The sequence below is a fragment of the Anser anser genome (assembly GCF_964211835.1).
Source record: "Anser anser genome assembly, chromosome: 21".
Lineage (NCBI taxonomy): Eukaryota > Metazoa > Chordata > Aves > Anseriformes > Anatidae > Anser > Anser anser.
In genome coordinates this window covers 2,020,762-2,035,018 of record NC_139742.1, presented here as the reverse complement: position 1 = coordinate 2,035,018, position 14,257 = coordinate 2,020,762, and the positions used below count along the sequence as shown (strand labels likewise).

At 47.1% G+C, this 14,257-nt stretch overlaps 1 protein-coding gene across 15 annotated transcripts in view; it reads left to right on the top strand.

The window, feature by feature from the left end:
• ZNF618 (zinc finger protein 618) overlaps positions 1-14,257 on the top strand; it is a 166,593-nt gene that overhangs the window by 64,043 nt on the left and 88,293 nt on the right. For all 15 annotated transcript variants that reach the window (XM_083807655.1, XM_083807665.1, XM_083807663.1 and 12 more), the window contains one exon: positions 6,013-6,056. In XM_083807655.1, the coding sequence (XP_083663781.1) occupies positions 6,013-6,056 (44 nt within the window). The remainder of the gene's footprint in view (positions 1-6,012; positions 6,057-14,257) is intronic.

Genomic DNA, 14,257 nt, shown 5'->3' with positions numbered 1-14,257 from the left:
TCACCTCTGGCTGGGCTGGGGCTCCATGCAGTTCTGTGGCCAAGGTGAGAGTCACCACCTTTCTCGTGGTGACCTCGAGTAGAGAATACTCCCACTACTCTCATCTTGGAGCGTGGTTTGTTTTTAATATCGGGTGTTCCACCTTGCTGCAGGAGAAAGCACTGACCTCAGCCCCTACGTGCTCTGCATTTTCACTGCGGCAAGACAGCAACTGAAGGAAGGGGAGGAATTGCCCCAGATGCTCAGCGCTAACTCAGCACCGCTGTTCGTCAGGGCAGGGCCAGAGGCACCCCATCCCCGGGGCTCGGCTCTGCTGGTGCTCCCTGCTCTCCTGGGGGAGATGCCTTGGTAGAGCTCAGATTTCCTCCTTGTTGAATTTTTTTTATTATTATTCTGGTTATTTCTTGAGGGGAATGCTGCAGCTGAGGAAATAGGCAGCACATTCCTCCTTCCCGATGAACTTACTTGTTCCCTCGTGGAAAAATCATCCCTTTCAGAGGCTGGTGCAGCCCGTGTAGATGTGCTAAGGCAAAGGGTAAGGATGGGATAAGCCAAAGCTTTCCAAAGCATCAGAGATCATTTTGCCTGGTGTAGGGGGGATACTTTGACTCCAGGAAGTGCATGGGCACAGGTGCTCAGCTCACCCAGCCGCTCAGCATCGCTCCCTGCCTTTTGTTAAACGTGGGGGGCATCGCTGAGCTGGGACCGGGGGGGAGGGAGAGAACAAAGTGGGGGAGATGCAGAGGGCTGCAGTGCAAAATTCAGCACTTGAGCTTTTCCTTAGCATCCCCATGTTGACGGTGGGAAGCAAAGGGCACGGGTGTATGGATGGGTCCTGGTGTTCTGCAGATGTTTTGGTGCGGTAGGGGGTTCTTCTTTGTCTCTCTCTCTCTCTTGTTTTTTTTTTTTTTGGTTCTTTAATGAAAGTTAAATAGGAAACTGCCAGTGTCTTACCCTTTGTTTAAAAAAAAAAAAAAAAAGCACTTCCTGCATTTTCTGTTGCTCTGAAGTTAATAATAATAGACAGTGCAGGTAGGTAGGCCGGCAGTTATTTTTATGGCACATTCCTTTGTAAGGTCTGTTTTCAGTTGCTTATCGTGTTGCCAAATTTTAATTATTTGGGGTGAAATTTTCCATGCTGGGTGTCTGTTTCTGGCTCCCTCCTGACCTGTACGTGTGTTTTGTGTTTTGCCGAAAATGATTCAGCTGTCTTTGGGAATGCGTTCAGGTTGCTTTTTTTTTTTTCTTTTTTTTTTTTTCTTTTTCCTTTCTCCCCCCCCCAGGTAAAACAAACAATTCCACCCTTCCACAAACAATCCAGTGAGTTAACCCGCCTTACTCTGCTTTGGGAGAGGTTGAGAAAGGACCTCACAAGTTACCATAAAAACACAGAATTTGGTGGTATGGGTGAGAACAATTAATTCACATAAGCATTAATTAACACGGGTTGAATGCAGTGTGGTGGAGGTGCGTCAGGCAGCAATTTGGGTTCAATACTAGTGGATTTTGAGCTGTTACCAGCCCGTGTGGGTCCGGGGCTCCCTGTCCTGTCCATGGTGGCCCCAGGGTTTGTGGTGGTAACTTCAATGATCAAGCAGAAAGCCCATGCCTGAGTCTGAAATCTCATTTAACATTTTAACGCTTTTTAGTTGTTAATGCTTCTCAGTAACTGTTAAAATGTTGTGTTTTCTTTTTCCAAAAAAGTGTAGCCCTTTCTCTAAACATGCATTTCTGGGGTCAGTTGTACATCTGCTTGGACTCCTAATTTTTGACACTTTATCCTGTTAGGAGATGTTGACTGATACATTTTTTATTTATCTCATGATTTACTTTTTGCTTACCACTTGAATTGAGGAACATATGGCCAGAAACCACATTCTGGTTTTGTGCATTTTAATTTAATGGATATTTATTTGTATTAGTTTTGTTTAACTAACTTAAACGTATCAGATAAGTACAAAAGCACCTTTGGAATCATATTTTGAGTTGTAAATTATTTTATGCAAGAAGCTGTGCTGCTAATTATGCAGCAGGAGCCTTGCTCCTGTTGCAAAGCCCCAGGTCCTGGTGGAGGCGAGCAGAGCCCATCCTTCCTGGCTTACGGACCGGCAGGCAGGCGCAAACGCTGCTCTTCTGCTTTTTCAGTTAAAAATGAGGAAGTCCCTGAATTAAATTAAGTGGGTAAACTGGTGTGCAGAAGATTTATCTTTCCCCTTCCCGAAGACACTACTTCGTTGAAAGCTGCTCTCAGCCATTTCAGTATGTTCTGGTTGCCAGTGGTTGAATGGCGATTTCCACCAATTCACTGCTTTAACTTTCTTGGGATGTTTCTGCTCCTTAAATGGGATATTCTAGAAGTTAAAAGCAACTTTTTGCTTTATATGGGTTAATAGTGTGGCCTGCTAAAGTCATCAAAACTTAGTATTTGATTCTAAATCCAGCTCATTGCAAAATAAAAGAACAAAAGCTTGTTTCAGCCAGATTTTTCGGAACGTGTGCAGCATCTCCCCATGCTCCCTGTGCTGAGGGTGAGCCCGAAGCTGAGCGGGAGAGGAGGAGGAGCACCTTTTGGGCAGGGCCATGGCCTGGAGGCCAGGCTGGTGCCACCAGGGGTTGCGAGGCACTGTTGCGGTGGTTTCTCAGGCCGGTCCAGGTAGCACTTGCTCAGTCTCTGTCCATGGAGCGGGTCGCTGGGCACTGCCTGGCCACGCTCAGAAATAGCCACTTTTCAAGTGGCTCGGGCTGGCCACGATGGCCATTTCTGCTGGTAGCTGCTCACAGGTCCTGCTGCCACCCAGCCCTGCACCAAAGCCGTAAATTCAAGTCCTCAGGTCTGCAATAGGGAGGTTGTTTGTGAATTTGATCCGTTTGGGGCCAGCAGCCTGGCAGCAGTCACCTCTGCCCAGGCCATCCTGTAGCTGCAGCCCCAGCCGGGCTTCGCAAACGGAACCAAACGGAGCTGTCCCTCAGGAGCCGCACCAGAGATAAACCGCTGGTACAGCAGATTTGCCAGTTTGGAAACTGGAGCAGTGTGTGAAGGTTTCTCCTAGTGGCACCTTTGGTGAGGATGGGCTTATTTAAGCATCCAGAAACCTTTCAGAGAGCCAGCCTGGATCTGGTGGCCTTCTTTTGGTCTGATAGATCCAAACTAGGAAGTCAGGTGCGGGCTTGCAGCAGCCCCTGAACAACCACGCCACTGGTGTCCATCAGTGGGATCTTGAGCATTTTCCCACATGGGCAGGCTGGGAGATGGTCTCCTCCCCTCCAAGAGCATCTCGGTGTTAAACTGCCTGGATTGAGAGCTCTCTTCTCTTTGTGGTTCCTTTTTGTTTGTCTTTTAAAACAGAAATACCTAATGCTGGTGTGGTCACACCATCACATTTCCCTTTCTGTGCTCCTCGTGCGTGTCTCACCCTTTGCACTGATACATGCAGCAGCCTAGGAGGAGGGAGCCCATGAATTGCTCAGGAAAAGAAGTTAAAAAGCAAAAAAATTGTCATTGGAATTCATTAAAAAAAATAGCACATCACTTGCTCAACTCCAGATACAAGTAGGAAAAGGAGCAATGTCTGCGTTAGGCGGGGTGGTAAATCAGACGAGAGGTTGTGCACGTGTGTACAAGCATAAAGTACGGCGCTGGGCTATCGGCACGCTTCGTGTTGGAGCACGCTGCCGGCACCATGCTCTCTGAGAAGGAATTTGTACCTAAAGGATACCTTGCTTACATGGGGGACAAACACTGCGAATTCAAACAGTTTTCTGAATTTGAGGCTTGGTGCCAGCTGCCGACGTGCCTCCCTCCTTCCCAAACCGAAATCTTTTAATTTTGGGTGGATAGCACGCAGTGTTGCCGCTGGAGCGGTGCGGCCCAGTGATGGGAGGGCAGAGTTCGGCTTGGGCTTCTGCGCCGGGGGGCTCGTGGAGCTCGGGAGCCTTTCTGCTCCGTTCCTCTTCGGCGGCTGCTGCTACCGAGGGGCACGGGAGGTGGCTCAGAGGGGCACGGGAGGTGGCTCACGGGCTGCCCGCGGGGCTGGGCTGTACGGAAAGCTCTTCAAAGGGGTGGGCACTGAAGTGTCGCCGATCTGTAGGGGTAGGGGAGTTCGGGTAATGCTGATGCCCCAGCACCCCACAAGGCTTTTGGCCTGGCTTTATGTAAAGTCTCCTTTTTATCTTTTTTTTTTTTTCCTTTCCTTTTTTTCTTTTTTGTACACACAGATCTAATCTTCTAGAAAATGCCCTGAAGGTTTGAGCAATCTACCAGTTGCAGGAACCCATAAAGCTTTTTTTTTTTTTTTTTCCCATTGTGTAAGCATGACAAATCATTAATTTTTGATTGATTGCTTTGAATTATGGGTGCTCTGACATCCTTTCTGTAGCTGAACAGCTGTATAACAAATGAACATATCAGTGCTCACAAAAGATTGGAGATCTAACAGAAGCAATTACATTGTCAGCTCCTCCCTTCTGGCTTTTCCCAGGCAATGGAGGGAGGAAATTTTTTAACAGAAATTCCTCAAGTGGCTAACAATAATAATAAAAAAAAATACCTTTTTGTAATTGAATTAGATTTTTATCTCTTCATTTCCAGTGAATTTCTGAAACCTTCAGAAGCCAGGATGCCTTCCTGCTTTGTGTAACTCAGAGAATCCTTTTGAACAAAATTTCATCCAAAGAATTAAAAAAAATAAAATCAAATTGTAATTTTTTGGTTGCTATTCCTTTAAGATTTCAGAATTGCACCAGTGCACTAAATGTGACCTCCATAACTTTTAAATTAAGAATTTATGCTGGCTTGAAATTTATGAAATATTTCAGCATGAAAGAAAGCCTTTTTCCCTCAGGAAAATTGAGCAATAAATCACAGCACTCTCGATTTACTGCCCTACAGCCAGCCAAAGATAGGATTTTTTTTCCTTCCCCCCTTCGTTCTGAAAAAAAAAAAAAATGTAATCATATAAGACAGCTTAGCTGCTATCCTCCCACTCTCTAGAATTTTTAATTTCAGCTGTTTCTGCTTGGATTTATTTCCAATATTCCTGCTCGGCTTTTCAATTTCCTCAGTTATTAAATTTTAATTCAGTGCATTAGCATTTAAATTAAAAAAGGGTTTATTTTATCGAAATCGTTGGCTAGCCCCCATCCTGCTGCACATGAATTGCCTGTTTCTGCCATTTGCACAAAATGTGAAATGCAGCTAATATCTTTTAACTTGTATTTGCACAAATTCAGAAATAAAATTTCTGGGTTTGGAATAATATTGTCTTTCCAAGGAAGCCTCTAATCAGAGAGCTGGAGGAAGGAGGCAGGGAGGAGGTGGCGGCTCCCGCTCATCCCCTTCCCGCGACCGGGAGGGCAGCACTGGGCCGCCCGCGGGCGAGCCAGGTGTGTCTGGGCAGGGAGCTCCCCGGGGGGCTCCTTCCCTGCAGCCCGGCCTCCAGGCAGGGCAGGGCTTGGAGGAGTCCTGCCTTGGGATGAGGAGCTTTGGGATGACACCCGGTGCCCCCATGCCTGCTGCCTGATCCAGCCCGGCAGAGCAAATGCAAGGCACTGTGGGATTTTGGTGTAATTTTAGGCTATCCGAGCTTGGATGCTTTGAATTTTCTTCCAGCAAATTGCGTATTTTGGCCTTGTTTTCCTCCTGCAAAGAATGGATTGTTGCTTTAAACTCAGGAGGTTTCCGGTAGAGCACAACAAAATAATTGCACAAGTGATCTCCACCGGTTGCTGCCAGCTGGTTGTTTTTGGAGATACCATGGGGATGGGAATAAAAACAAAAAATCACCTTCTTGGTGGAGCTGTGTCTGAAGTCCTGCCTCAGTCTGTGGAAAACTTGGTGCACCTGCTTGGATTTAAGTGCACGACACATCCTGCCAAAATTAAACATGGAGGGTGCATGTGACTCAGAATGGAGAAACTCAAGGTGGCTTTGGTGCAGAATGCACCAAAAGTGTTGGAAGACAGCCTTGCCTTTCTTGACCTAAACAGCCTTTTTTAATGTGTTTTGCCCCACAGGCCGACGAGAGCAACAGCACTGGGAGGAGGAGCTCTTCCAGCAGGTACGTGACAGTTTTCTCTTCGGCGGTGGGACACGGTGGGCAGCTGCAGCTCTGCTGGGGTGCGCTGCCCCGTCTCGGAGATGGGTGGTGAGGAGAATGAGATGGGAGTTGTTAGAGTGCAGAGGCCATATGCCCATGTTTAGACTTTGCTAGAGATGGATGCAAGAAAGATAATTCTAGCCTTGGGGTCCACGAGGAGATATGTGTGTGAGTGCAGCAGGGGGGGCCCCGTGCCCATGCCGTGGTGCAACGACCATCGCAGCATGCAGCTCTGATGGAGTCTTCAGTCCGTGCTGCACAGGCTGGCTGGGGAAGGGGGCCCATGGCCCGGAGGGAAGTGTGGCACAAAGGCGAGGGAGGTGCTGAGGCTGGGGCTGTCCATGCTGTGGCCTCACTACCTCCTGCCTGTCGGTGCTGTGGGGCACCTTTCCTTGCTGGGCGCGCTGGGAGGTGGGAGGTGCACTATGGATGGTGCTTCTCCATCTCCGAGGGGCAGCTGGCCACCTAGCTTCCTTCCTCGGTCAGACGTAAATTCATTTTAATTGGGTTTCCTCTGGAGAGCAGCACTGGTGTGCCAGAAGGACGGGCCACGGCGTGGCTTTGGTGCTGGTTGGGTTTGTGTGGTCCTGTGAGCCGGTTCTGCCTGTCAGCTGTCTACCAGCAGCACGGCAAACTCATCGCCCAGGTTTAAAAAGTTTTGTGGTAAAAATAGGTGGAGATGTAGGAGCTGAGAAATGTAAGGCTGGAAACGGTGGCAGCACTGAGATATACAGGGGAGGGGAGCACATGGTGTGGGAAGGGGAGAGGGCTGCAACAGAGAATGGAAACATCAATGAGGGTTGGTAGGAAAGTCAGGGAGGTGCCAGCACGTGGTGCGGGGACCACCACCCACCCAGGGCACGTTTGTGGGTTACATCCGTTTGCGGGTTACATTGGCATGGATGGGGGAAGATAGGCGATGGAGAACAGGAGCCAGTTTGGCTGCTGTGGAAATAGTCACTGAAGTGCAGGTTTTGGCACCCGTCCTGGTGTCACCTGCATCAGCATCACCTGCCCCGTCCTCAGCGTGGCCCTTTGCAGCGAGCACCAGCCCCCAGGCACTGCCGGCCTCCTGCAGAGGTGGAGCTGTATTTCATGCCCTCCTGTCTGCACTACCCAGCGGTGCCATCTCTCTGCTAACGGTATTCCAGAACACCTTTCTACTTCCTCCTGAGACTCAAAAGCACTCAGATCTCCAGAATGCTCTGTGTGGCACTGGGTGCTCCATGCTGCAGCAGCGCCTTTGCGGGGTTTCCGAATGAAACTGCCATTTTGCGGTGCTGTGGCGGTGCCCGGCTTTGGACACTTCTTGGGCACTCGGTAGTTGGGGCTCGGCAGGCGGATTTCAGCACGGGGGAGCAAGCACCAGCATCGGATGTCTTAGGCAAAAGAAAATTTAAGTTTTCCCAGTTTGGGGAGGCTCATCAGTGAGGACCAGCAGTGCTTGCTTTCAGGATGCTGGGAATTAGCCTGAACAAAGCGCTGGGAGGAAAGCAGAAAATTGGCTGAGGAGCTAGGCATTGCTTGCTTCCCCCAAAGATTTTATCCTAACTTTTGATCTGATCTTCTAGCTCTCACTGGAGGGTTTTGCAGTGCTGGTCCATGAGCTCAGTCTCCATGTGGACACAGATGTCTCGTGGCTGTCTGGTGTGGATGTCCTCCCCTCCCAGGCATGCAGGAGATGCCCTCGGGCTGAGGACCTGAGCATCCTCCTGGGCGTGAGCCAGAGCCACTCCACAGGCGGGCACCCGAACTCGCAGCGGTGGCAGAACTGCTTCCAGCAGCATCACTCTTTACGTACATAGAGAACGAGCGTGAGGCTGGCCGTCGCATTTTTTTCTTTTAGAAAAGTGGAAACAAAATCCACTTCAGCATCTGCCTGGCTGAATAAAAGATGTTCAAAGAAACATTTTTTTAAAAAAACAAAAGCAGTTGTTTTAAAAAAAACTGCTGTCAGTAACTGAAGGTTGAAATTTGGATTTGATGAAATCTGAGGCCGCTAATGATTGGGGATACGGAGTAGTTGTTTTCTGAGGTTGTTGCTGCTTGAAACTGTCTCATTAATTGCAAGCTATCATGTTAGATTTTAAGTATTCATTTATATCAGGAAAAAGTATAAGCAAAATAAGGTTGCCAGGGCAACTTTACCTTTTTTACAATATTTTTTTATTATTACTTTTTTACTATAGCATGCTTGATATTAATGTGGTGACCATAGTATTGGGCCGCTCCTGTTTTTATTTATTTATTGGATTGGATTGATTTTATTCTGTTTCAAGTAAATGTTTAAAGCTCTGAAGGCACAGGATTTTACTGATCTTATCACCTCTGCAGCTCTGATCGGGCCTGTCTGCTGCCTTTGAAATAGCATTGGTTCAGCGTGCAGCCATTTTCAGCTGAGAATTAGTGGTGGCAGAAAGCACACTCTGTTTCCTACCTTATTAACTTGTGTGTGGATCCTGTACCTCACTGTATGCTTGTTAATGGGATATTTTAAAAACCAAGGAGAATTGTTAGGAGCATAGGAAAACTCTTCTTTTAAGGGAGCGGGAGGAGAGATGGCTGTTTGCCTTGGAGAAGATGACAACTAAGAGACAACATGACAAAGCTGTGCATGTTATTGAACACTCCAGAAAAGGTAGATCAGAGGCTTCTTTTTTTCCCTTTTGCAAGAAAAAAGAGGCAGTCAACAAAATTAAAAGGTAGGAAATTAAAAGCCGATAACAAGAAGGATTCTTTCTTCTTGCATGATGGGCTGTTGGAGCTGTTGGAGCATATTGCCAAGAGCTGGGCGCTCGAGTGGCATTTAGAAGGAGCTCAAACGGAGGATGTCATCTATAGGTGACCCGGGTCACCTGGGTGACCCATGGGTGACGTGGGTCTCTCTTCTGGATGAGAGATGTTTCCTGGGGATCAGTTACCCTGCTGCTGTCTGTGGAAACTTCCTTGAACCTTCTCCTGAAGCCCCTCCTGAGCACGGGAGACTGATCTAGATTCACTCTCTGTCTGCACGCCAGCCTTGTAGGGCTGCGGACCTCGGGGTGGCTGTTGGGAATCCTCACGACACCATCGCAAGGCGAACTGCTTACCAATAATTAATGTCAGCATTCAGATGGTGGGCTCTGGATCTTGACAAGAAATAATTGAAAAACAAAATGTGCAATTATGTCTGACAAGCAGCGTGTGCTTTTCTTGGTCACCAGAGCCTTGTGTAGTCATGTGTTAGACACGGTTTTATATAATTATTACTGTTTATGTGGTGGGTGTCAAAGGAAGGAAGATTTTTAGTTTCAAGTCCTCCGTTGGCTATTTATTTTAAAGTCATTAGATTTGTTTTCAGACTTAACTACACTTAATGTGCGAGACTCCTGCTGAATAAATCAGACCCTGATATAGGAACTGCATCTGTTTGCGGAGGGAACGGAGCCAGCTGGAAGCTCAGCCCCCGTCTGCACGAGGGCTGTCACCAGCCGGGGAACCCGCTTGCAGCACAGATGTAGCTGTGCAGAAAAACCTGCTTCTCTCCCCAAACAGAGGTAAATCCCAGACCCGCTGGAGTTGTGAACTGGCTGCGAGAGCCTGGGTGGGTCTTGTAGTTACTGCAGCATTTCCCAGCACTGTTGTAAGGGTCCCAAAGACGGTGGAAGCTCTCTTGGAGGTGAAGCTTCAGCAGAAGGGCTGTGCGGGACGTGAGCATTTCCAGTGGCTCCTTTGGCTGGGATGTGGAGGTCTCCCAGCTCTGATGTGGTGCACTTTTCCCTAACACATCAGAGCAAGCTGTGGTGCTTAGGTGCTCTGGCAGTTTTGGTCTTTATCAAGAAGATTGTTGTCAGGAAAGGTTGTGTGTTTTAGCAGACCAAGATAGCTGGAAAAATTAAATATGCTGCTTTGTTTCTCTTCACCAGATTTTAATTTGTAGTTTTACCTCTTCCAAAATCATGTGATTTCAATAAGATGTGTAAATAAGACTATTTCAATAAGATGTTTCCACCTGGAGGAGAAGGTGCCAAGATGTTCTTGCACCTACTTTGCTCCTTTGCCTTACTGGTGGTATCTTTTCTCCTCCTTCCCTCTCTGTGCATTCTGCCCTTTGCAGACACATCCTCATTTGCAGCTCTTTTAACCCAAAGGGGGGTCTGCCAGGGATGGCACCAGCTCTTCTGCAGGCTCCTCTCCCGCCTGACCAGTCCTCACCATGTCCCCAGCTTTCAGGGAGGAGGATCTCCAGGTGTGGCCAAGCATGGGTGGGCATCCCTGGGACATGGTTCTCTGAACCTCTGAAGAAAGTCCTGCACCCCAGGAAGGGATGTGTGTGAGTGTTTCTAAGAAGCCAAACTATTGAAACTGTTTCCTCTTCCTTTACAAAGCCACCTGTGGGATTTTCAGTCCCGGAGCATGAAGAGCTTAAGATATCCTCATCCTGCATCAGAAAGAGACAAAGTATTAATAACCAGGCAAGGTAGTTAATAAGTCTTGGTGCTCTCTGAAGGATTCTCACCAGCCATCTTCAAAAAGGAGCAAACAAACCAACCAGCCAACCAAAAAGGAGCAAAGCAACCCCCCAGAAATCCCCACTAGCTGATTTAAGAGAAGCGGACAGTGGTGTTAAGTTCTGTGCTGGGATGAAGACAAAAACTGTGGGAAACCTATGAAGGTTTCCTTGAAACACAAACCAAGGTCAAGGTGCTGCAGGTGTACACGTAAAAGAAGAGACAACAGTGCATAGATGCATCCCAGCGCCCGTGGGACCGACATGTTTTCTGCATAATCCATACCAATTTGCCACGCCAGACCCAGGGAAGCCTCTGATGGTTTGAGGTGGAGAAATGTGTCTTTCTGGAGCTGTGAAGTACTGAGACGCAGTAGCAATAATGTCTTGGGCAAAGCTGAATTACCAGGACATATTTTTTCGTAGGTCATTTGCTCTCGTGGCCAGCTTGGGGTTGTTCTGATAAGAGCGTATAGTCTCCTATCTTGTTTACTTTAAATGCTTGTGTATCTCCAGCAACAGGACATCTGCCACCTCATTTGTATCACTCCCCAGCTGAGGAGTTCTCCCAGTCCCGAGGTCCTGTCTCCTTTTCTGGCCGTCTCTTCCGTTTGCTCGTTTTATCCCATTCATCTCGCGGCCGTGCTGTGCCGTGCTGTCGCCCATGGGTCCATGGCGCGGTCTGGTGTGGGCTTCTCCCGGTGGTGTCGGGGGACCTACGGAGGTCTGCAGACAGTTGTCACCCCCTCAGTCATTTCTTAGTTAAGCAACATAGAGCTCTTTCACTGATATAAATAAATCCTTAATCTATTCTCTTTGTTTTTCCATGAATTTCTTTGTCTCTGTTGACATTTCCACGCTTGAAAATTTAAAGACGCTGGCAGCTATTCTATTATCATCTTAAATTTAGTTTTTAACCTGCATCATTTGTATGTCACAGTTTTTATCAGACTGAATTCTTTTGCTTTTGGCAAACACTGAGCATTTGTTTTTTGTTGGATAAGCCTTTTTTTTTTTTTTAATTTGGTTAGACTTCCCTCTTCAAACCATCCTCAAGATACTCCTAATAAGGACTTAAGGGAATTTGTTTTGCTAATAACTTAGGAATTCTTTGTGGCTCTTTACTGTTGCTCATGTTTGTATTTTAATGTTTATTTTCTAGAGGAGAGGCAGCCTGATTTGGTCCTGTAGTTTACCTGTTCTGAAGGATTTGGAGCTTTGGAGCTGTTGAGCATCCCTTGAGGAACGAACACACAATTAAATTCCTCTTACACTTACTGAAGCAGTTTGTTGTTAGGAAAGGTTGTGTGTTTTAGTAGACCAAGAAAGTTCGAAAAAATAAGTATGCTGCTTTGTTTGTATGTTTTCCTTAGATTTTAGCAGTTGTTTTATTTATGGTATTATCTCTTCAAAAATATTTTATTTCTTTTATGTCTTGAGACCCTCACTGCTACAAAGCTGTTGATGCAGCATGCTTGAGAAGTCTCTGAGCAGATGAACACTTATATTCCTGTTAAGAATTTCTTCTTTTTTACATTGGGGGATTCCTGCTAAATACAGGCATATGTGTTCTGCAGTCAGTTAAATTATGGTGAGGGTCGAGGTTAGGATCACTACGTAAAGCTCAGGACATGGCGGTGCAACAACTGGGCTAGAACACTAGAAATCACTTCAGTTGTTGCTTTCTTGAGATTTTGCTGCTGGTCGGTCCTGGGGTCCTCGTGGTGCTGATCCCGCACCATGCCATGTGTTGCATTAGTTAGTTTGGTGTTTTTGAAAGTTCTTGCCTCTCTTTTTTGGCTGATGTTGCCTCTCTCTGATGGCTGGCTGCCATCAGAGGCAGGTGGTGATCCTACTTGATGCATCTCTCTTCTAAAAAGCGCTTAGGGTATTCTGAATTTATGAACTCTATGACAGCCGTGGTATCTATTGAGCAACATTTTTCCAGAGTTGCCTAAATGGCAGTTACTGTTGCATTTCTGCCTGCAGAAGGATGTGGTGTCACACTCTGATTTTACTTTGTTTTTGGGGGGAAAAGCAGAAAACTTGGATGTGTCCCAGGAAAGGACAGGGTTTGGGGCTGTATTTCTTACCTCAGAAATTATCTTTGCATGTCCAATTAATGTGATCTCCTCAAATCTAATTGCTAAATTTGGAGGATGGGTCTCATAGCCCCTGAGTTGCACATGCATCCTGGTTAGCCTCAGCTTATTTTGGTTAGTTTGTAAGTGATTACTGCATTCCGAAAAGTTGTCTCTGGCACAGGATGGGTACACCAGCCTGGTGAAGCAAACACTCTGGCTGACCAAGGTACAGCCCGTAGGACTGTGAATGAAGCAAGCAGAGAGATTTGAAGTAACCCTTCCAACCTAGCAGTGACCTTGAAGTCCTCGAAGCATGAGGTTCACATGAGCATGTTGCATGGGCTCTGACCCCTCTTTTTTTCATTTTTTCTGTTTTTCAGCAAGTTTTGTTCCTCCACTGATGGAGGAAGAAGGAGTTCCCACTCCCTAAAATAATTTCAGAGAACGAGAGTGTACAGGTTCTTCTTGTAATGTTTGCTTTCAGAGATTGTACCCACACTTTGAGAATATGCAGTGGCATCTTGGTGATTCTGAAAAGAACTGAAATCTCCTGGGGGAACAGTAGTGACCAGGACCTCCCCGTGCTGATCTGTGACCAGGAGTTCGTGTTATCAACACGCACCAGCACTTGGTGCCACCAGCACGTGGTGCCACCACTAAGAGTGCTGCTGGCATTCTTCTTCCTGCTCTGGTGTCTGTGCTTCAAAACGTGGGTGGGTTCCCAAACACTTGTGGAAAGAATTGGAAGGTATATTTTAATGTGTGTATAGTATATATTAAGGAAGTGTGTTCACTTTACTTCATTCAAGAGACAGCAGAAGAGGTTGCTTGCTCCTATGGAGGGGAGATTCCCAGTAAGAGGATCTCTTTTCCAGCAAACCAAGTGGAGCATGGCTCAATGACCAGAGCCAGCTATCCATGCTGGAGATACGGTGCTTGTTTAGGAAGATAATGACTCATAGGAGAGACCCAGAAATGTGTTTGTTAATCCAACTCTTTGCACATCCAAATCAAGGCGGCCTCCATAGAAAAGAGGCACTAGATGAAACTGCAGGTGTGCTTTTGGCAGAGGAACAGCTCTGGAGCTCAGGAGGTTGGGTTGGGTGAGTAGGTTGGTCACTGCGAGGGAACGTTTGAAGCAGGAAGCATCGAAACTAGAAGCAAAATGTTCAGCTGTGTCACTGGAAAAAATAGCCCCATCTTTTCTCTATTTTAACCCTAAACTTGAAAGCCTTTTTGCCCAGTAATGTCTGTAAAAGAGGTGGCCCTGGTGGAGGACACCAGCCAGTTCCCCTGCTTTCTGACCCACTCCACTTCTCTCCTCCCCATGTGAGGCATGGTGCCCACACAGCGGGGCTGCCCTGGGGAGCAAATGAGAGCTAAGAAGAGGGGGTGGGAAGGGCACCGCAAATCATTTATCAATCAAACAAACTTGAATTTTACATTGTTCTTTTTCTGCTTTCATCATCTCCATGTAAACAGAGTTTGTTTCCAGCTGCTCTGTTTGGGGAGGTTTAGGTTGGATGTTAGGAAGAACTTATTTACTGAAAGGGTTGTTAGGCATTGGAATGGGCTGCCCAGGGAGGTGG